At 49.2% G+C, this 20,825-nt stretch overlaps 1 protein-coding gene across 1 annotated transcript in view; it reads left to right on the top strand.

Moving 5' to 3' along the window:
- The window catches only part of DNMBP (dynamin binding protein), a 122,811-nt gene that overhangs the window by 26,933 nt on the left and 75,053 nt on the right, over positions 1 to 20,825 (top strand). The window contains exons 3-4 of the mRNA XM_055119434.1: positions 9,101 to 9,255; positions 12,671 to 12,793. Coding sequence (XP_054975409.1) covers positions 9,111 to 9,255; positions 12,671 to 12,793 — 268 coding nt within the window. The 5' untranslated portion in view covers positions 9,101 to 9,110. The remainder of the gene's footprint in view (positions 1 to 9,100; positions 9,256 to 12,670; positions 12,794 to 20,825) is intronic.

A 20,825-nucleotide genomic window follows, 5' to 3' on the forward strand; every position in this document is an offset into this window, starting at 1 on the left:
TAGGGGTGGGGGCAGCACAGGGAGTGTCGAGGCGGGGTCAGCATCCTGGACTGAGTACAGGGCAGGGCCAGGGAGCCAGCCAGGGCCTGCAGGCTGCCGGCTTCTCCTACCCAGAGTCTGACTTGGCCCAGAAGCTGCTCTGAAATCACTTATTAAGCTGTTTGATATCAGTCTTTCTCGAGTGAACGCTTTTATTATAGATTGTCATCTCAGTAGGTGGTGTTCTTTTTTTTTTTTAAGGCAAGTATGTCTAAACTTGTTGATATGTTGATGGTGCTGATCAAAAATCACCAAAGTTTCTCAGGTCTTTAACATAAAAAAAATTCTCTTTTTTCTGTCTCATTTATTTTTTAATTGGGGGGTTGGGGTAGGGTGGGGGAGTGTTTGGGCCACACCTGGTGGTGTTGAGCCTGATTCCTGCCTCTGGGGTCGCTCCTGGTGGTGTTTTGGGGACCTTATGCGGTGCCAGAGGTTCAAACCCAGGTCAGCTGTGTGCAGGGCAAATACCTTACCCGCTGCACTATTGTGCTGGCCCCTCTCATGTTAAAATACACATATGGGGGCTGGAGAGATAGCACAGCGGGTAGGGCGTTTGCCTTGCACGCGGCCGACCCGGGTTCAAATCCCAGCATCCCATATGGTCCCCTGAGCACGGCCAGGGGTAATTCCTGAGTGCAGAGCCAGGAGTAACCCCTGTGCATCGCCAGGTGTGACCCAAAAAGAAAAAAAAAAAATAAAATAAAATACACATATGTTAAAAATATGTCTTCTTGGGGGCTGGAGCAATAGCACAGCGGGTAGGGCGTTTGCCTTGCACGCGGCCGACCCGGGTTCTAATCCCAGCATCCTATATGGTCCCCTGAGCACTGCCAGGGGTGGTAATTCCTGAGTGAAGAGCCAGGAGCAACCCCTGTGCATCGCCGGGTGTGACCAAAAACCAAAAAAAAAAAAAAGTCTTCTTGTGTCAAATATATATATATATAAAACATAAAATTGATGGTTTTAACTTGGTGTATGTCTTTTGGGTCACACCTGGTAAGACTTGGTGGAGGGACCATACCCAGCGCAAGAAGCAAGCCCAGGGCTCCTGCTTGCAAAGTGTCACCTCCCAGCACCATTTATTTGAACCACTACCTGCCGATCCCCCCACCACACCCCCCGCCCCGCTGCCCCGCCTGGTCGTGCCATGGATCAAAACCCAGGGCCCGTGTGGGCAGGGCAAGTGCTTGCCTGCCCAGCCACATTCTCAGCCCCTAATTTAACTGTGTTTAAATATACCGTTCTGTGGAAGGAAGTACATTCAGTGTCAGGCCACCAGCACCGCTTTATCTCCAGAGCCTTTTCATCTTTCACAAGCTGAAACCTTCACTTCTACTTTGTTTCTTTGAGTGTGACTCCTCCTGAGGTCTCCACGCAGCCACCCGGTGGTGTGATTTTGGTTGCCTTGGCACGATGCCTTCAAGGTCCCTCCACATTGCAGTGTGTAGAGTGTGTCCTTCCTGTTCCAGGACAAGTGATATTCCTGTGCATGGAGAACACCCCATTTGAGGCGTCCTTTCCTCTCTGGATGGACTTGTGTGGTATCATCGGAATCTTATTTTCTATTTTAAAATTTATTTGATTTAATTTAATTTTATATTTGCTTTTTGGGTCACACCTGGCGATGCACAGGGGTCACTCCTGGCTTTCCACTCAGGAATTACTCCTGGCGGTGCTCAGGGGACCATATGGGATGCTGGGATTCGAACCTGGGTTGGCCGCGTGCAAGGCAAACGCCCTACCTGCTATGCTATCGCTCCAGCCCCCATAAAATTTATTTAATTTTTTTCATCGGGTCACCATGAGATTACATAGTTACAAAGCTGTTCACGATCAGGTTTCCACCAGTGTCCATTTCCCACCCCCAATGACCCAGGGTTCTCTCCTGCCACCCCCTCCGCTCCCCCAGCCAGCCTGTATGGCAAGCACTTTCCTTCTCTCTCTCTCTCTCTCTCTCTCTCTCTCTCTCTCTCTCTCTCTCTCTCTCTCTCTCTCTCTCTCTCTCTCTCTCCCGCCCCCTTCAGGGCATTATGGTCTGAAATCATCGGCATTATAGAATGTTGCCTTATTTCTGTGTCTTCATGAGGACACTTGTTCACTTTTAGATGTCCAGGCTGATATCTCGTGACAGGAGAAATAAGACACTAACAGTGGAGGTGGGCTTGAGTAGGAAGCATCGTTGGGACAAAGTGGAGAGTGGACAGCATTTAAATGTGTGGGACATGGGGCTGGGGAGAGAGCAAGGTGGGCAGGGTTCATGCCGTGCTTGCAGCCAACCTGAGTTCGATCCCTGACATCCCATGTGATCCCCTGAGCCCTGCCAGGAATGATTCCTGAGATCAGGAGCCAGCCCTGAGCACTGATGGGTGTGGCCCAACCACCAGAAAGAAAGAAAAGAAACGATGCCCTTATCCACCAAGTAGGTTGAGATTTCTGATTTAGCATAAGGGCAGTAAATGAAGTTAAAAAAATAATCTCTGAAATTTGATCTGAAAGAGTATGTTGTAACCAGATTTAGAAAAGCTGGATCATAGAGAGTTCTTGGGTAGCTCATCTCAGACTTTAATATATTCATATTTCGATGCTTTTCCATGAGAGAAAATAGTTTGTGGTCTTTTTCAGGTTTGTGATGACTACCTAACGCTTTTATTTGGGGGCCCAGCACATTTTGTGAAAAATAGGACAAAGGTCAGTAAAGTGTTCATGGGCAGGAGCCATTGCTTAACCTCTACATAGTACGGAATTCTCCTTGGTCCATTGTGGGAATAAAACTGGATTGAGAGATGGGGCTGGAGCGATAGCACAGTGGGTAGAGTGTTTGCCTTGCATGTGACCAACATGAGTTCAATTCTCAGCATCCCATACGGTCCCCCGAGCACTGCCAGGAGTGATTCCTGAGTGCATGAACCAGGAATAACCCTTGTGCATCACCGGGTGTGCCCCCCTCCCCACCAAAAAAAAGAAAAAAAACTGGATTAAGAGGAATCTGCTAGGGGCTGAAGTGATAGTACAGCAGGTATGGCATTTGCCTTGCATGCTACTGACCTGAGTTCGATTCTCAGCATCCCATATGGTCCCCCAAGCACCGCCAGGAGTACTTCCTGAGTGCAGAGCCAGGAGCATCGCTGGGTATGACCCAAAAAGCAAAAAAGAAAAAAAAAAGAGGTAGCTTCTAGGGCAGGAGAGAGAGTACAGAAGGCAGGGTGCTTGCTTTGCACGCAGTGGTTCAATTCCTGGGTTCAATTCCTATGGTCCCCAGAGTCTTGCCGAGTAGCAGTCCCTGAGTGCAGTGCCAGGGGTAAGCCCTGAGCACTTCTGGGTATGGCCCCAAAACAGACCAACAAAAAAGTAGTTTCAAGGGGCCCTTAGCGCAGAGAAAGTGGTAAAATAACAAGACATGGTGGGGAAATGAAATCACTGCAGATTTTTAGAGTGAATTTCTCTCTCTGGTTCTTGCTCCTTTTCTTTCTTGCTCCTCTCTCTCTTTTCCTTACCCCCTCACTGAAAGATAAGCCCACGTATCCCATCTAAAGTTACTGCTCAGGTTCTCAGCAGGGTTTTCTATTTTTCTAAGTAGGGTAGATACTCTGAGATAAGTATTGAGTTTCTGAGGACGGTAAAGAAGAGACTAAGTCTGACGGTCAGCCACTCACAGTCAGAGAATAAATGTTCAGAGAATGTGGGTTAGAGGGTCATCGTACGGTTGGCCTGCCTGTAGGAGCTACGTTGGAAGCCTGCAGGGAAATCGAATCGACTTCATTAGATTCGATACATATGTGTTGACTTTGTGATAGAAAATAGGAATAAAAGTAAAACAACTTAAAAATAAACATCCGGGGGGTGGCACAGAATGGGCACAGCAGATAGGACTCTTGCCTAGCACGTGGCTGACCTGGGTTTAACCCCCAGCATCCTATATGGTCTACTGAGCACCGCCAGGAATGATTCCTGAATGCAAAACAAGGAGTAACCCTGAGCATCACTGGCTGTGGCCCCAAAACAAACAACAACAACAAGAACAACAAAATAAACACCCAATCATCTGGGGCTGGAGAAATGTACAGCAATTAAGGCATTTTCCTTGCATGCGCTCTACGCAGGTTTTGTTTGTTTGTTTGTTTGTTTGTTTGTTTTTGCTTTTTGGGTCACACCCGCCAATGCACAGGGGTTACTTTTGGCTCTGCATTCATGAATTACTCCTGGATGTGCTCAGGGGACCATATGAGGTGCTGGAAATCAAACCCAGGTCAGCCGATACCCTGGTTTGACCCCTGGTTCCCTATATGGTCCCCAGAACCCACCAAGAGTGACCCCTGAGTGTAAAGCCAGAAGTAAGTGCTCAGCACCACTGCTGTGACAGCCCCCATAATAAATATAAATATAATAAACATTCCCCGGGGCTGGAGCAATAGCACAGTGAGTAGGGCGTTTTCCTTGCACGCAGCCGACTCGGGTTCAATTCCCAGTATCCCATATGGTTTCCCGAGCACTGCCAGGAGTAATTCCTGGGTGCATGAACCAGGAATAACCCCTGTGCATTCCCGGTGTGACCCAAGAAGCAATAAATAAATAAATAAATAAATAAATAAATAAATAAATAAATATTCCCATCTTTTTGGAGCTGGGAAGATATCTCCAGTCAGGTCATAATGCTTAAATAATTGACTGACAGGTTAAAAAATGAACATTCAGGCACATGTGCTGCCTGAGCCCATGTGCTGCTTGCGCCCGCATGGCCGAGCACATGTGTCGCCCGCATCTCCCCTCTTGAGATGTGTACTTTCATGCTTTCGTACTTTTGTGTCTAAAGCTCGGTTATGTGTAGGGGCTTCCTCCACCCTTGGAGAAGCCCTCGTTCTCTCTTGAGCGTGTTATTTTCACTATTTCTCTCTCCCACTTATCCTTTCCTCCTTCCCTCAGAAACCTCTGAATAAAATCTATTTACTTAAAAAAAAAAAAAGAACATTCAAAGGTGAGCTGGTTTTACCGGCTGAAAAGTGAAAAGCGAAGATTGTATCTCAGACGGAGAAGAGGAAAACAGTACTTAAAACCCCTTTAAACAAATCCTAGGACGAGAGCAATAGTGCAGCGGGCAGGGTGTTTGCGATCCCTGGCATCCCATATGGTTCCCTAAGCTTTTCAGGAGTGATCCCTGAGCACAAGTCAGGAGTGATCCCTGAGCACAGTGGGATGTGCCCACCCCCCTCGAAGAAAACTCTCACAAAACAACAACAACAACAACAAAACAAATATTAAGGTGCAGTTGAGGTGCATATGCTGAGATGGTGGGCGAGGATGGGTAGGGAAATGATGGGTTTATTTTGGACTATACCCCCCAAATGAAATAAAATACGACTATTTGCAAGGCATGAAGAAAAGAGCATAGACTGATAAAGGGGTCGAGAAACTCAGTAACCGCTCTCAGAGGTTGCCAGGAGAATCTAGGTTGTGGGTATAAAATTCAACTTAACTGTTGGAAGATTTTCGTCATCAATGTCGGAAAGCCAAAGGGAAGAGAAAGGAAACCCACATTGCTTTGAGAGCAGCACTTGTGAGACTTTTGAGAAGTGACATTTACAGTGAGAGGAAGATGGAACTGGGTTCTGGAGAGTTAAGTCTGTTGCCCAGCGACCCGGAGTGGCCCCTGGCCCCCGCACTGCTGTCTGCTTGGCTTGTGTTGATAACCCTGGTTCCCCTCTCAGCGCGGGCACCATCCATGCCCAGCTGGGAGCTGTGACCGCCACTGTACCGTTGGCAGCAGAGCATGAAGGAGCTGCCCAAGATAATCACGTAGGAGCTGAAAGATTTCTCTGACGAGCTGGAAGGTAAAAAATGATGGGTGGAGCAGATGACTGATGTTGGTTTTTAGGGAAGAGGATGTAGAAAGTTTGCTACGTGCAGTTTCATTTTTGATTTCAGCTATGAACAAGTTCGGTCACTCATTTGCTTACCAAACCTTTGAGTGCTTCTTATATGCCAGGCAGTGCCTTTGCTCATTCAGACAGAAAGTCCTTCCTTCAGAGGGTTCCATGGTCCGGAAGGGTTTGGAACGTTAAGGACCTTTGGGGTCACCCATGCAGAGGCTGCCAGAGATGGTGGCGTGGCCCTTCTCTCACCAGAGAAAAAGGTGTTGTTTTCGATGCTGCCTCTTATGGCCTTGACTTCGTGCCACGGAAGCTGTTTTTCCCAAGCTCTGCGTTCCCTCAAGCCCATCTGTGCTCTCATTTCCTCTGCCGTCCTTTTTTACTTCCATCTGGAGTTGGTGGAACAGCTTATATAAGCTATTTCTGATTAAGTTTCAAAATATTTGACCAGACCTCTGTGAGGGCCCCGAGATGAACAAATCTCAGTTGCTTTCCCCTCAGTGGGCCCGGAGCGGAGAAGCCTGAGTTGAAATCTGTGGTGTTCCCTGCTCGTCAGGGCCGGCTGCCAGCTGCTCTCGGGCCTCACACACCAATCCTGTCACGGGGCCAAACTTGACTTCAGCCCGGTCCCCGCGCCTGTTCCTCAGCGATTACACACTCATTCCAGTAGGCTGGGAGGTCAGCGAGTGGGGATCGGCGGGGGCCAGCCCCTCCCCTGCTTCTGAGTCATACGTGGGTAGAGCAGAAAAGGTTCTCTCGGAGAAGCCTTAACTCTTGCTCCTCCCTGAGACAGTTCCTCATCCTCGCAGGCTCATTCTCTCGTTCTCTGGGGCTTGTACTAATTCTTGACTGTTTAGGTCACCCGCTATAGTTCTCTGGCCTGGGTGTGGGAAGGGATTGGAGAAAATGTGTTGCAAGAAGGAAAAAATTAGGGGCTGGAGTGATAGCACAGCAGGTAGGGCGTTTGCCTTGCACGCGGCCGACTAGGGTTCTATTCCCAGCATCCCATGTGGTCCCCCGAACTCTGCCAGGAGTAATTCCTGAATGCAGAGCCAGGAGTAACCCCTGAGCATCACCGGGTGTGACCCAAAACAAGCAAAAAAAAAAAAAAAAAGGAAAAGTGAACATCTGACTTGAGTTACCTTAATAATGTATAGATGACTAAGTTCTGTCAAATATTATGTTTGGTCTTTGAGCCACACCCAGCAGTGCTCAGGGGTTACTTCTGGCTCTGTTCTCAGGGATTACTCCTGGCGGGGCTTGGGACACTATAGGGGGATGCCGGGGATCAAACCATATTTGCTGAAGACAAGGCAAGTGCCTTACCTGCTGTACTACTTCTTCAGCGCCCAAATATTAGGTTTGTTTTAAACAAAGCAAAACATTTGACCACCCTATGGGGAAATTGGATGATCTGGCAACCTCAGCTTTGGAAGGGGGCCAAAAATCCAGGCCTCAGCGCTCAGAGCCCATAAAAAGTAACTGTGGAAAAATTCTAGTTATTGCCCCATGCTGTTCCCCTCTCCTCTCCCCTCCTCACTCCTCTTCCCTCCTCCCCTCCTCCCCCCTCCCCTCCATCTCTCTTCCCTCCCCTCTTCTCCCCTCTCCTCACCTCTCCTTCCCAAGCATTGCCTCTCCCCTCCCCTCCGCTCCTCTCCTCCCTGTTGTATGAGCTGGGGGTCTCACATTTGGTTGTGGCACTTGCACACATTTTAGAGGTAGTGCTGGTGCACAATTTAGCTGCAGCCCTTGCTGGAGTCACACAGTTGGTGGCGGCACCCCTCAGGGGTCGCATACTTGGTTGCGGTGCTTACACATGTTTTTTAGTGATTGTGGTAGGGCTCAGTTTAACTGCAGTCCTTGAATACTTTGTTGTGTGGTTTTGCACACTTTAGCTGCGGTGCTTGGACCCTTGTTTGCAAAGTGCTGGCTGGAGATTTCACACTTGGTTGTGTCACTAGGAACATCAAATGGCGGTGTAGGGATCACACTCATGGTCTCACACTGGCAAGGCCAGAGCCTTGCTGCTGTGCCATGCCCGGGCGTCCTAGGTTTCTTAGAACAGAAAACACACACTTGACTTAAGAGAGTTGCTCAGTCTTGTTCGGAGATGCCATTTACATAGGCTTTGGGGGCGGGGAGGTTGTTGGGTCACACTGATAATGCTAGGAGTCAAGGTCGGGGGTCTATTTGTGACTCTGGGCTTGGAGGAGACCATGTAGCTGCTGGGTATTGAATCAAGTCCTCCCTCATATAAAGCATGTGCTCCAACCATTTGAGTCATCTCTCCCCCGAGTTAAATTGATCATATTTCTTTCATTTTATGTTTTGGAGCACTACCAGATTAAACATATTACCTTATAGATGCTCTGAGCTGCATTCCTGGCCTGCCTTTTTCTTCTTATGAATTTTTGCTCTCGTGTGTGTGTGTGTGTGTGTGTGTGTGTGTGTATGAGAGAGAGAGAAAGAGAGAGAGAGAGAGAGAGAGAGAGAGGAGAGAGAGAGAGCACTAGCATGTTTGTATGTTGTTACTTATGAAAGCACACTGATGGTGCTTAGGAACTCAAGTGGCATCAGGGATCGACCCCAGAGCCTTGTACATGCAGAGATGTGGCTTGACCACTTGAAGCACATCTTTGCTACTCTGGGTTGTTGTTTTTTTCCCAGTGTTTATTGACTTTGAGGCACAGACTGCGGATCCTCAGGAGTTCAGAGCCAGAAAACCCTCACTCTGAGTCCTGGTGTGAGCAAGTCTTTGATCTTGAACAATTTCTTTTACTGTGGATCCCGCCAGCCCTGCCAGGAGTGACCTGAGCACAGAGCCATGAGTAAGCCCTGAGACCCACTTTTATGTCTGTGGTCCATAAAATAGAACAGAAAGTACCAGTTTTTTTTTTTTGCTTTTTGGGTCACACCCGGTGATGCACAGGGGTCACTCCTGGCTCATGCACTCAGGAATTACTCCTGGCAGTGCTCGGGAGACCATATGGGATGCTGGGATTTGAACCCGGGTTGGCCGCGTGCAAGGCAAACACCCTACCCGCTGTGCTATCACTCCAGCCCCGAAAGTACCAATTTCTTTTTTTTAGCTTCGACATGTTTATAATATCTTGGTATCTTAGAGCTTATCATTTTCAGAGGTAGAGGTGTGCGTGGCATTGCCTTAGGTATTTATGCTCTCTCCCTTTGCTTTGCAGACTGTGGGCCATGGAGGCGGGCTCAGTGGTCCGAGCCATCTTTGACTTCTGCCCCAGCGTGTCAGAAGAACTGCCGCTCTTCGTGGGCGATATTATTGAGGTGTTGGCAGTGGTGGATGAGTTTTGGCTCCTAGGAAAGAAAGAGGATGTTACAGGTAAGAGATTCTAATTCCTTCGGTGCAGCATGGGATGTTGACCCTCCCTTCTTCCCTTATTGAAAACGTTCATGGGGCTGGAGCCATAGTACAGCGGGTAGGGCATTTGCCTTGCACGAGGCCAACTGGCTTTAATCCTTGGCATCCTCTATGGTTCCCTGAGCTCCACCAGGAGTAATTCCTGAGTGCAGAGCCAGAAGTGAGCCCTGAGCATCCCTGGGTATGGTCCCCAAACAAAACAAAATTAGAACTTAAGGACCAGAGCTGTGCTTCAACAATAGAGCAGACGCTTGGCTTGTGGATGAAGCCCTGGGTCTGAAGGGGCTGGGGAGAGAACTCGGCGGGCTAGAACACGCACTTCATGTACAGGAGACCCAGGTTTCATCCCTGCTGCCACAGATGGTCCCTCGAGCCTCAGGAGTCACCCTTCCCCACTCCAGCAGCCAGCTGGGAGTAGCCCCTGAGCACCGCAGGGCGTGGCCTGAAAGAAAGAGAAAAGGAAAGTAAGTTCAACGGGAAGCCCAGATCCTTTGACTCAGTGGTTTTGAGTTTTCCTTCTGTATTCAAACTGATGAGAATATCTGTTCTCACCCCCCACCGCCCCCCTTGTTCCTTGAAAAGGTTGGCGTGATTCCATGCCAGCCGCTCTACCCCAGCCTTCTCTTCTCGCCTTTGCCATCCCTTCCAGGTCTTCGTCTTTGGTATTGGGCACCATCGTTTCTCTTTTGAAGCTTATACCTGCTACTTTTCAGGCCTCCCTGAGCTTCCCTTGATTTTTTATTTTTTGCTCTTTTGGGTCACACTTGGTGATGCACAGGGGTTAATCCTGGCTCTGCACTCAGGAATTACCCCTGGTGGTGCTCAGGGGATCATATGGGATGCTGGGAATAGAACTCTAGTCGGCCGGCCGCGTGCAAGGCAAATGCCCTACCCACTGTGCTATCGCTCCAGCCCCATTTCCTTGATTTTTCGTGAGGCGTTTTGTTGTGGTTTTGGTTTTTGAGGCCACACCCAGGGGGTTCTGCCAGCTCTGTGCTCTGCAGTGCCAGGGGGCAAACCAGAAGTTCTGTGCAAAGATATGTACTCAGCCCTTGGGGCTCTCTTTCTGGCCCTCACTATCAGGTTTTATCCCTGAATCATGGTCCTAGAGTCACCTTCCACCTTGCTTTCTCTGGCTGTTTCCTGTCAACATTTCCCACCTTTCCCTCTTCTTAGGGAAACAGCATTCCTTCTCTTCACCCCCTCTTAGACTGATGGCTGCCTTCCTCGATTTAGCTGACTCCTCCCCAAACACGACCTACCTTCCACTGTCCATGCACTTAAGTTTCCTTTCTTCCCTGTCTTTAAGACACATATACAATCGTGTCATGATTTTTTTTTTTTATCCAACAGCTGAAGGAAGGGTGGGCATTTCTCCTACCTTTGCAGACCCGATCCTTAACTCATAAATTTTTTATGTACGTCCAGGCTGGAGTTTGTTATGCAGGTCTTAGAATAGACTCAGCACACTCTCTACCCACATGTGTGAGATCATAAATTATTTCCCAGTAGAAATGATATCTCAGCTGAGATAAAGTGTTGACTAGGATAGGCAGAAGGAATTGTTTATCCAGATGCGATGACGGGAGAGAGAGCCTGAGAGGGGGCCGAATGGAGTTTAGTACTGCGTGAATTCTGAGTAATTGAGGAGGGGGAAATGGTGCTGTGGAGAGGTGCAGAAGCTGGACGAGGGAGGAGAGTGTGGTAGGAGTTAAGGAAGTGAGATGTCAGGGATGTACTGTGCACATTATCAGTCTTTTGTTTTGGAACGCTCACTGCTGCCTGTTGGAGGATGACGCAGCCCCAATGACAGTGAGGTGGGGGAGAATGGGAGCTTGTTATAGGAATCTGTGGGCGATGCTGGTGGCCTGGACCAGTGTAGTGGGTGGGCCTGGAGATGAACACATAGGTGAAAGGGGTGTTAAGAGAGTGCAGGCGGTCTGCACCTCCTCCTCTGCCTTCCGGCCAGCAGCCCCTGTCTTTCTCTGACTATCCAGTAATACTAACCTGCCTGACTTCACAGCACGGAGGAGGCAGATGCTCTGGTGGAGGCTTAGAACATAGTATGCATGGAACCCTTTCATTGCATAACATCGTCGGGGGCCGGCAGGTAGGGTGCTTGCCTTGCACGCAGCCAACCCTGGTTCAATCCCCAGCATCCCATATGGTTCCCTGAGCATTGCCAGGAGTGATCCCTGAGCACAGAGCCAGGAGCAAGCCCTGAACACTGTTGGGTGTCGCCCCAAAACAATAGCCATGAACAGCATTGTAAGTCACTGTGCCTCAAACAACAACAACAACCGTAGACTAGCTTTTCTTCAGACTCAAATGTTATATATTTCACACCATTTTTAGGGTTCTTGGTGCTGGGAGATAGTATAGCAATCCCACTCGTGGCCACATGGCTCCTGAGCTGGTGTTCACGGGGAGCCCCCTCACCCACAGGTCTTCTGGGTAACCCTGGGCACCACAGGGCCTGAGCAGCACGACTTCTTCAGGCCCCAAACTGCAGGCTGAAGGGCCAAGAGTTACTGGTGGGGCACTAGGCCTCCTGGGTACCACTTCAGAAACCCCTCCCCTCCCCCCAATATTATATATATTTGTTTTGGTTTGGTTTGGTTTGGGGGGCTACCCTGGGCAGTGCTCAGGGGTTACTGCTGGCAGTGCTCAGGGGACCATAAGGATGCCAAGGATCAAACCCGGGTTGGCCACGTGCAAGGCAAATGCGCTACCTGCTATACTGTTTCTCTGCCCACCCACCCCCCTGCCAAAGAAGTGTGTTTTTCAGATTTTCCTGATACGCTCTCTCTCTTCTCTGAATTCTTTGGCAATTTAGGTACCTCTGCTGCGACAGTTGCTTTCAACCTGGAATTATTATTTCTGTGTGAAGTAGATGTGAGGTCTGAACTGGACCTTAAGGTCTTTGAGGGTGTCTCACCCTCTGCAGCAGCCCCTGATTTCGGGTCCCCCAGGAATCTGTATTATCCCTGCCTTCTGCCTGCACCCGACTATGTGTGCTACCTGTTTTCTTTCTTTCTTCTTCTCCTTTTTTTTTTTTTTTTGCTTTTTGGGTCACACCCAGCGATGCTCAGGGGTTACTCCTGGCTCTGCACTCAGGAATTACTCCTGGCAGTGCTCAGGTGGACCATATGGGACGCTGGGATTCTAACCCCAGTTGGCCGAGTGCAAGGCAAACGCCCTACCCTCTGTGCTATTGCTCCAGCCCCCTGTTTTCTGCAGGAGATCCTGCAGGCTATGAGTCCTCTGGGAGGGTCATAAACGGGTTCAAAAGAGAAAAGGGAAAAATAACCAGGCACCCTTGGACACAGAGAGGGCAGGAAGTGCCAACGTGCCGATGTTTTGCTTCTCTTCTCAGGACAGTTCCCCAGCAGCTTTGTGGAGAGTGTGGCCCTTCCTGGCCTCAAAGATGGGGAGCAGCTCTTTGTCTGCATCAGTGAGTTCTTGTCCCCAGAACCGAGCGGTCTTCCCCTCCACCGAGGTAAGTCAGCACCCGAGCATCATTGAAAGTGAGTTTGGTCGTGGAGTTGGCTCATTTTGAAGAGATTTCTTGGGGGGGTGTTGGGTGCGGGAGGAATTTCGTGATTGTTGGTTTATTTACAAGACTGTATAGATTTTAGGGGTACAGTTGGACACCCCTTCAAAAGGCACGTTCCCTTCCCACACTCACCACTCACGTTTTCAGAGATCCTCTACCACAGCTCTTGCAGCCCCCTCCGCCCCTCCCCCTTCTCTCCCTGCTCCCTTTTTGGTAACTTGAGTCTTGCCGAGTCCCAGGGTCTGTTTTACTTAGCCTGGTCCAAACCCCGAGTTGCTTTTTAATATCCCACACATGAGTGAGATCATCTAGTGTTTATCTTTCTCCTTTCGACTTATTTTGCTTAGCATGTGCCCCTCCAGTTTCATCCTTGTCATGGAAGGTGAGATTTCAGCCAATCTTTTAGCAGAGCCATATTCCGTTGTGCATCTGGACCACCCCTTCTTGATGGACAGCTGGAGTTTACTGACACTCCGGAGTCTGAGTGCAGAAAGAGAATCCTGGGGGCGTTAGCAGCGCTTCTCAACTCCCAGTGTTTTCACACTTTCTTTTTATGCTTTCTCAAAGACGCATCTTCATTTGAGCCTTCACACAGATCTGAGAGTTAGCAAAGTAGGTTTAATTAACTGTATTTTGCAAATAATGAAAGTGAGATTCCCAGATGAGAAGTTTTGGCCTCAGGATGTACAGTCATATCACCTGATTATAAGCCCATTATTCTTTGTGTTTGTTTGGGGGCCACTCCTGGATGTGCTCAGGGCTTACTCCCGGCTTTGCACTCAGGGCTCATTCCTCAGAGGTGCTCAGGGACCCCTTGCAGTGCTGGGGATTGAGCTGGGGTCAGCAGTGTGCAAGGCCAGGGCCTTACCCGCTATATTATTTCTGTGGCCCGAAGTCCACTGTTCTCTTTCCAGGGCCCCATACTGCAGCCACACTTTCAGCTGACATTTATTGTCCCCTCCCCGCCCCACAAAAACAGATAGGATTTGTAACAGCATTGCTGTTTCTTTAGAATTTGGTTTTGGTGCCTCATCCATCGGTGCTCAAGTGTCTGTTTCTCATCGCTCAGAGGAGGTTGCTTCCAGTTGTTCTCTGGGCACCGAGTGGTGCTGAGTATCAAACCCGGGTCTCCCATGTGCAAAGCAAGCACACTTGGCCTCGGTGCCCTCTTCCTGGCCCCAACATTGCAGTTCGTGCATAGTAGTCGAGTAGGACCTGTGGTGAGGGCGTTAAGAAATTGATGCAAAGCAGCCCCTTTCCTACTATAGCCTTAGAAATTGTTGTTGAAATTCCTATCGGGGTTGCTGGAGAGATAGTACACAAGGGAAGGCACTTGCCGTGCGTGTTAGTGTCTGGTTATCGCTCTCGTTTGCATCTCCAGCATCACATACAGAGACAGATGAATCACTCCTGAGCACAGAGCCACGAATACCTCCTGAGCGGGTGTGGGCCTAAATCTCCCCAAATGAAAGCTTCTCATCAGGAGACCAGAGATGGAGCCCAGTGGGCGGAGGAAGCCTAGATTCAATTCTTTTTTTTTTTCCTTTTGGGTCATACCTGATGATGCACAGGGGTCACTCCTGGCTCTGCACTCAGGAATTACTCCTGACGGTGCTCAGGGGACCATATGGGATGCTGGGAATTGAACCCGGGTCAGCCACGTGCAAGGCAAACGCCCTACCCGCTGTGCTATCGCTCCAGCCCCTAGATTCAATTCCTAGCACCGTGTGTTTATCTACGCACTGGCAGGTGTGGCCTCCAACCAACTAACCAACAAAAGTTCTCATCAGAGCCAGGAAAAAGGAGATGGTTTAAAATATAGCCAGAGCTATGTCTCAAGAAAAGTTCAAGAGGGGGCTGGAAGCAATAGCACAGTGGGTAGGGCATTTGCCTTGCACGCGGCCGACCTGGGTTCGATTCCCAGCATCCTATATGGTCCCCTGAGCACCGCCAGAAATAATTCCTGAGTGCATGAGCCAGGAGTAACCCCTGTGCATTGCTGGGTGTGACCCAAAAAGCAAAAAAAAAAAAATGCAAAAAAAAAGCAAAAAGAAAAAAAAAGAAATAAAAAAGAATTTCTCACTTCTGGCCCTTTGATAGGCATAGTGACTTTCAAAGATGGATTATAACCCATTGCAACATGTTTACTTAAGTCCATGAATTTCCGTGTAAGGATAGAAGCTATTGGCCAGAGAGATAGTACTGGGGTTAAGGCATTTGCCTTCCCTGCACCAACCTCTGTCCGATCCCTGGCACTGCGTATGGTCCCCCAAGCACCATCAGGAGTGAGCCGGGGGTAAGTCCTGAGTACACCAGTGTGACCCAAATACACCTCAGACCCAAAAGAAACCAGTAAGTACCCCAACAACTGAGAATTTTGATCAGTTTTTTGAGGGGTAGGTAGTAGGTGGAGGGAAGTGGTGTTTTTTTTGTTTTTTTTTTGGTCAGACGCAGTAGTTCTCAGGTCTTGCTCCTGGCTTAACACTCAGGAATCACTCCTGGCATGCTTGGGGGATTCCATGGGGTGCCAGGGATTGAACCCAAGTCAGTCATATATAAGGCAAGTACTATTGCCCCAGCCCCTGGTCAGAGCAGCTGTATGATGGCTCAGAATAATCATCAGAATGGTAGGACGGGGCAGGGAAGACAGCCGGAGTGGTAGGGCACAGGCCTAGGTGTGCGAGGCCCTAAGATCCCCCAACAACATGTGCACCCTGAGCTGCAGCACATGTGGCCCCTATAAATAAAAGAATATATTAGGTGCATTATTAATGTTGTCACTTATCCCACTGAGTGTGCACTAAGGGCGAGGCTGATTTTCACAAATCAGAAGGAGAAAGAACCCTGATAAGCTTCCCTAACCTCCAGTGAGAAAATAAATAGAACAGTTGGATTTCGACCCTCCTCAGACTCCTGGTGGCGTTCAGGGGCTGCTCCCAGCCCTTCCCTGTGAGGGTCACTCGTAGTAGTGGTTGGGGACCACCCCAGGCTGGGGATATTCAGACTTGGGCCTCCTTTTGGGCAAAGCACTAACCTTTGCTCTCTCTTCTGACCCTTGAAATTGAGCTTCAGAGTTTCTTGCATTTCACTCAGCTTCTTCCTCTCCTCTGTGTCCTTGCTTGCTAAGAGCACTGAGAAGACAGAAGTAGACCAGCCTCCCAACGCAGGGGGCCTTCCTGCCCCTCCACGGCTATCTCAGGAGAGGGCTCTGGGCTGCATCAGACCCATCAGAGGCCGTGAAGAAAGGACCTGGGCACAGCCTCCCCTCCCTGCACCAAGCCCTGTGTGTGCAGGGCACGCCCTGCCCTTCCTAGACACCTGCTTCCTGGAGCCTGTCCCGGGGGTAATAATACACCAGAGTGGGGTAATGCAGCATGACCCCAATGTTGGAGGGGATTGAGACTGCGGCTTCTAGAATTACCTTTCTTTGCTTTATAATTACAGGCCAGGTATAAGGTATTTTCCAAAGAGAGGTTTTTCTCCCGAATCCATTACCTGGGAAGTATTTTAAAATTACTTTGAAGGTAACATTGGCCTCTGTAATCCCAGCTCCACCCAGGAGATTGTCAGGAAGACCCTAGCTTAGTCCCTGGAGCCAAATCTCATCAGGATCAGGCTGCACCCCCCAGCCCCCTTCCTGGGACCTTCAGATCTTATGTTCATTACCTTTGAACTTACTAAACCAAGTAAGCTTAAAAAATGTTAAGTGGAGGGGCTGGAGCGATAGCATGGCAGGTAGGGTGTTTGCCTGTTTGCCTTGCGTGCAGCTGACCCGGGTTCGATCCCCAGCATCCCATATGGTCCCCTGAGCGCCGCCAGGAGTAATTCCTGAGTGCAGAGCCAGGAATAATCCCTGTGCATCACCAGGTGAGACCCAAAAAGCAAAAAAAAAAAAAAAGTTAAGTGGAGGGGGCCAGAGCGACAATACAGGGGATAAAGTGTTTGCCTGGTAACATGGTGGACCCGGTTTCCATCCCCAGCATCTGATATGGTCCCTGAGTACCTCTAGGAGTAATCACTCCGTGCAGAGCCTGGAGTAACCCCGATAATTGCCGGACGTGACCCCAAAACAAACAAAACAAAAAGTAAGTGGAGCCCAATGGGTGAGTAGGCAGGGCATGGAGATCAACAGGGAGAGAGACTGGGAAAGATAAAGGAATGACAAGTGGCTTTGTCTTCTCTGATGCATCTCTGAGAATGGGCTAGTGTGTCTCACTGGAGACGTGCCCCCGTTACCCCAGGCCTCCAGCTGGGCCAGCCCGGTCCCCGCTGCTACCCCTCCACACCCCCCCCCCGCCTTAGTTGCTGATTTCACATATTCCCAGTAAACACACTGACAGTCGGACTTCTTTTGCTTTTTTCACATCTGTTCTAGTTCCAGCTGTCCTCTGACTTGTCCATTCGCTTTTCCTTTCTGTTACCATTCCCAGTGGTGCTCAGGAGCTATTCCCAGCTGGGGGCTCACGGGGACTGTGCGGTGTGCCAGGGATTCGCCACCCAATGTGCAAAGCGCTCTAAGCTCTCTACGTTGTCTGGCCCCCTCGGCTTCTGATTGGAAGCACGGGATTGTGAGCGTGGGGAGGTTGGGTGGTGCTGCACACTTGGTCTTCCCTGGGAACTGTAGCAGGAGACAGGGAATTAGTTCTCATTCCTCTTGCTGACAGGCCACGTCGACAGGCTTCGTTTCACTAGTTGGAAACAAAATCTCAGAAAAGAAAGTATTGTTTGGTGCCTCACCTAGTGTAGGAGAGTGTCCAGACGTTCAGGCTCAGACGGGCCCTTGTGCGTCTCGAACAGGGAATGGGCCGGCCGTGTGAGGTGTTGTGGTGTCTCACCCAGGGCTCATTGTCCTGTTCTTTTTAAAATTTTTAAATTTTATTTTCATAAAGTCGTTCACAATAATGGGTTACATTCAATATTTCAACACCAGTCCCACCACCATTACACCTTCCCACCACCGTGATTTCGAAGTTTCTCACCACCACTCAAGCCTGCCCCGCAGGCAGATGCTAGGTAATTTATTCTGTATTGCTGGTCACGGATAGAATAAGATGTCTGTAAGGGTCTGTCTCACAGTGATTCAACAAAAAAGCAAAAAAAAAATTAGTATTTTGCAGCGACACACACCTGGGATTGTGAAAATTTAGATAATTGGCACCCAGAGCCATCCCTACAGCGAGCTGCTCAGTTCTGAAAGTCATTTGTGAGTCTCTGGATCATGGCCATTAATGCGCTTAAATGGTACCTGGAGGCAGCTCGTGGGCTTGACAGCCAGGACCCCGGAAGGGCGGGGAGAAGGGCAGGGGCCGCCCAGTCCCGACCCCATGAGGCCTGGAGTTTTCAGTCTCTGGTCCTGCACTCCTGGGTTATCCAGCGGATTTAATCTCTTGCGTGGTGGGGGAGGCCCAGGACAACTCTGTGAAGATCCGCCGTGAGGGTGGTGGCGGTTGGTTTCTGGAGGTTTGGGGCTGCCAGGGTTCATCTAGTGCAGGCAGGGGGAGAGAGAGAGAGAGAGAGTCAGGGGGGGTGGTGTCTGCTCCCATCTGAGTTTGGGGCTGCCAGGGTTCATCTAGTGCAGCGGAGGGGGGGTGGGAAGAGAGAGAGAGAGAGAAAGTGGGGGGGATGCCTGTTCCCATCTGAGTTTGGGGCTGCCAGGGTTCATCTAGTGCAGGTGGGGGGGGGAGAGAGAGAAAGAGAGGGGGGGGGGATGCCTGCTCCCATCTGAGGTGCCCTGGTGAAATCATCCCGGCACATGGTCTGAAGCCATCCCTACAGTGAGCTGCTCGGTTCCGAGATTCATCTGTGAATCTCACTGCCCTGTTTTGTGGGACTGCCTGTCATTTTGGCTGTGGAACTGCTCTGCTGATTTCACAAAAGGGGATTTGGAAGCCTTAGGAGTGTGTGTGTGTGTGTGTGTGTGTGTGTGTGTGTGTGTGTGTGTATGTGTTGGCAGACGGGGGAGGTAGGTCATGCTCAATATCTGCTGAGTTCTCCCAAGCTGTTAAATACTTTAAATTTTTCACTTGTGGAGATGGAGCAATAGTACAGCAGGGAGGGCGTTTGCCCTGCACATGGCCAACCACCATTCAATCCCCACAACCACGCCCCACCCCACCCTCCCCGCCCAGCACCACCAGGAGTAATTCTTGAGTGCAGAGCCAGGAGTAACCCCTGAGCATCACTGGGTCTGGCCCCAAAACAAAATGAAATAACTAAAGAAATAAAAAAATTTTACTTACTTTTGGAAATACCACTTGGGTTGATAAGAGAATAAATGACCTTTTTTTCCCCCATTATAAAAACCCTAAAAGAGCCTCCATTTGTTGGGAAAGATGAGTAAGGAGAGGCTGCTACAATCTCAGGGCTGGGACGAATGGAGACGTTACTGGTGCCCGCTCGAGTAAATCGATGAACAACGGGATGACAGTGATACAGTGATAAAAATCCTATCCAGGCACCAGGGAAAATGGGCCGGAGCATGTACTTTGCATGTGGGAGGCCTGCACCACATGGTCCACCAAGCCCTGAGCGGGAAGTAGCCCCAGAGTACTGTCTGGTGTGTCTCCAAATCAAAAAACAAAAAAAACAAAGCTCAATACCAACTGTATATAAATACACATATTAATAATATATTTAGTTATACATGTATATATTATATATCATATAACATGATATATATTTGTCTTATAATAAATATATATTTAAATACTTAAATGTTTTGGTTTGGGGTTATACCTGGCAGTTCTAAAATATTTATATATATATATTTTTTGGGGGGGTCACACCTGGCGATGCACAGGGGTTACTCCTGGCTCATGCACTTAGGAACTACTCTTGGTGGTGCTCAGAGGACCATATGGAATGCTGGGAATTGAACCTGGGTTGGCTGTGTGCAAGGCAAATGCCCTACTTGCTGTGCTATCACTCTATTTATATTTTAAAGTATATATGTATATCATCATCATCATCATCATCATCATCATCATCCGGTTGATCATCGAATTTCTTGAGCGGTCTCAGTAACGTCTCCATTTGTCCTGGCCCTGAGATTTTAGAAGCCTCTCCTTACTCATCCTTTCCAGTGGTGCCACATAGGAGGCTCTTTCAGGGGAATGAGACCCATCATTGTATCTATGTTTGGATGCATAATGTGTGTGTGTGTGTGTGTGTGTGTGTGTGTGTGTGTGTGTGTGTGTGTGTGTGTGTGTAGAGTAGGCAGTATAGCTCAAGGGCTGGGAAGTCTGTGAGAGCCATAGACTTAAACCCAATTCAACACCTTAACAGCTGTGGACTTGAGTGAGTTAATTAAAGTCCCCCAGCCTCCCTTTCCTATTCTACAAAGAGAGGGTGATAAGACCTACCCTTGGGGATTAAATATGATTAAGTCCAGAAGGAGCCTGTGGCACGAGGAAGGCATTCAATATATGCATTCTCTCCGCATGAGTTAGTTTTGTTCTTAGCACGGAATTCGCAGGTGTGCGCTGGGGACCTGCAGCTTTGTGCGGAAGTGGGGTTTCCAGGGAGCTCTCCATTTTCCAAACCCGCCAGGGCTCCTCCAGCAGGTGTCGCCCTTCCTCCTTTCCCCAAATCGGATTATCCAGTTTATTCCTGACAGTCCTCTGTATTGTGAGTTATATTTAAACCCAGCAACAGGACTATCTCTGGAAGGATTAATGTGGTTGCTAATGCCGCTGAGTCTTCTGAAAAACAAAAAGAGAGCAAGGGTGGGGATGTGTGTGTGGGGGAGAGGGGGGATAAAGCAAAACCCAAATAAGAGAATATAACAAGAAGAGAGAATGAAACAGCAGAAGAACAAAAAAAAGTCAGTGCATATTACGGGAGATGATATAATAGGATTTTTTTTAAGGCCTCAAATGAGTACCTGTGATCTCATATTTCTAGGTCATGTCTTTACCTTTCACCAGAGACACCCCTCCCCCCGCCGCCCCAAATGAATTGATGGGCCTGAGGGAAT

Source organism: Sorex araneus, chromosome 11 (assembly GCF_027595985.1).
Source record: "Sorex araneus isolate mSorAra2 chromosome 11, mSorAra2.pri, whole genome shotgun sequence".
In the NCBI taxonomy this organism is placed as follows: domain Eukaryota; kingdom Metazoa; phylum Chordata; class Mammalia; order Eulipotyphla; family Soricidae; genus Sorex; species Sorex araneus.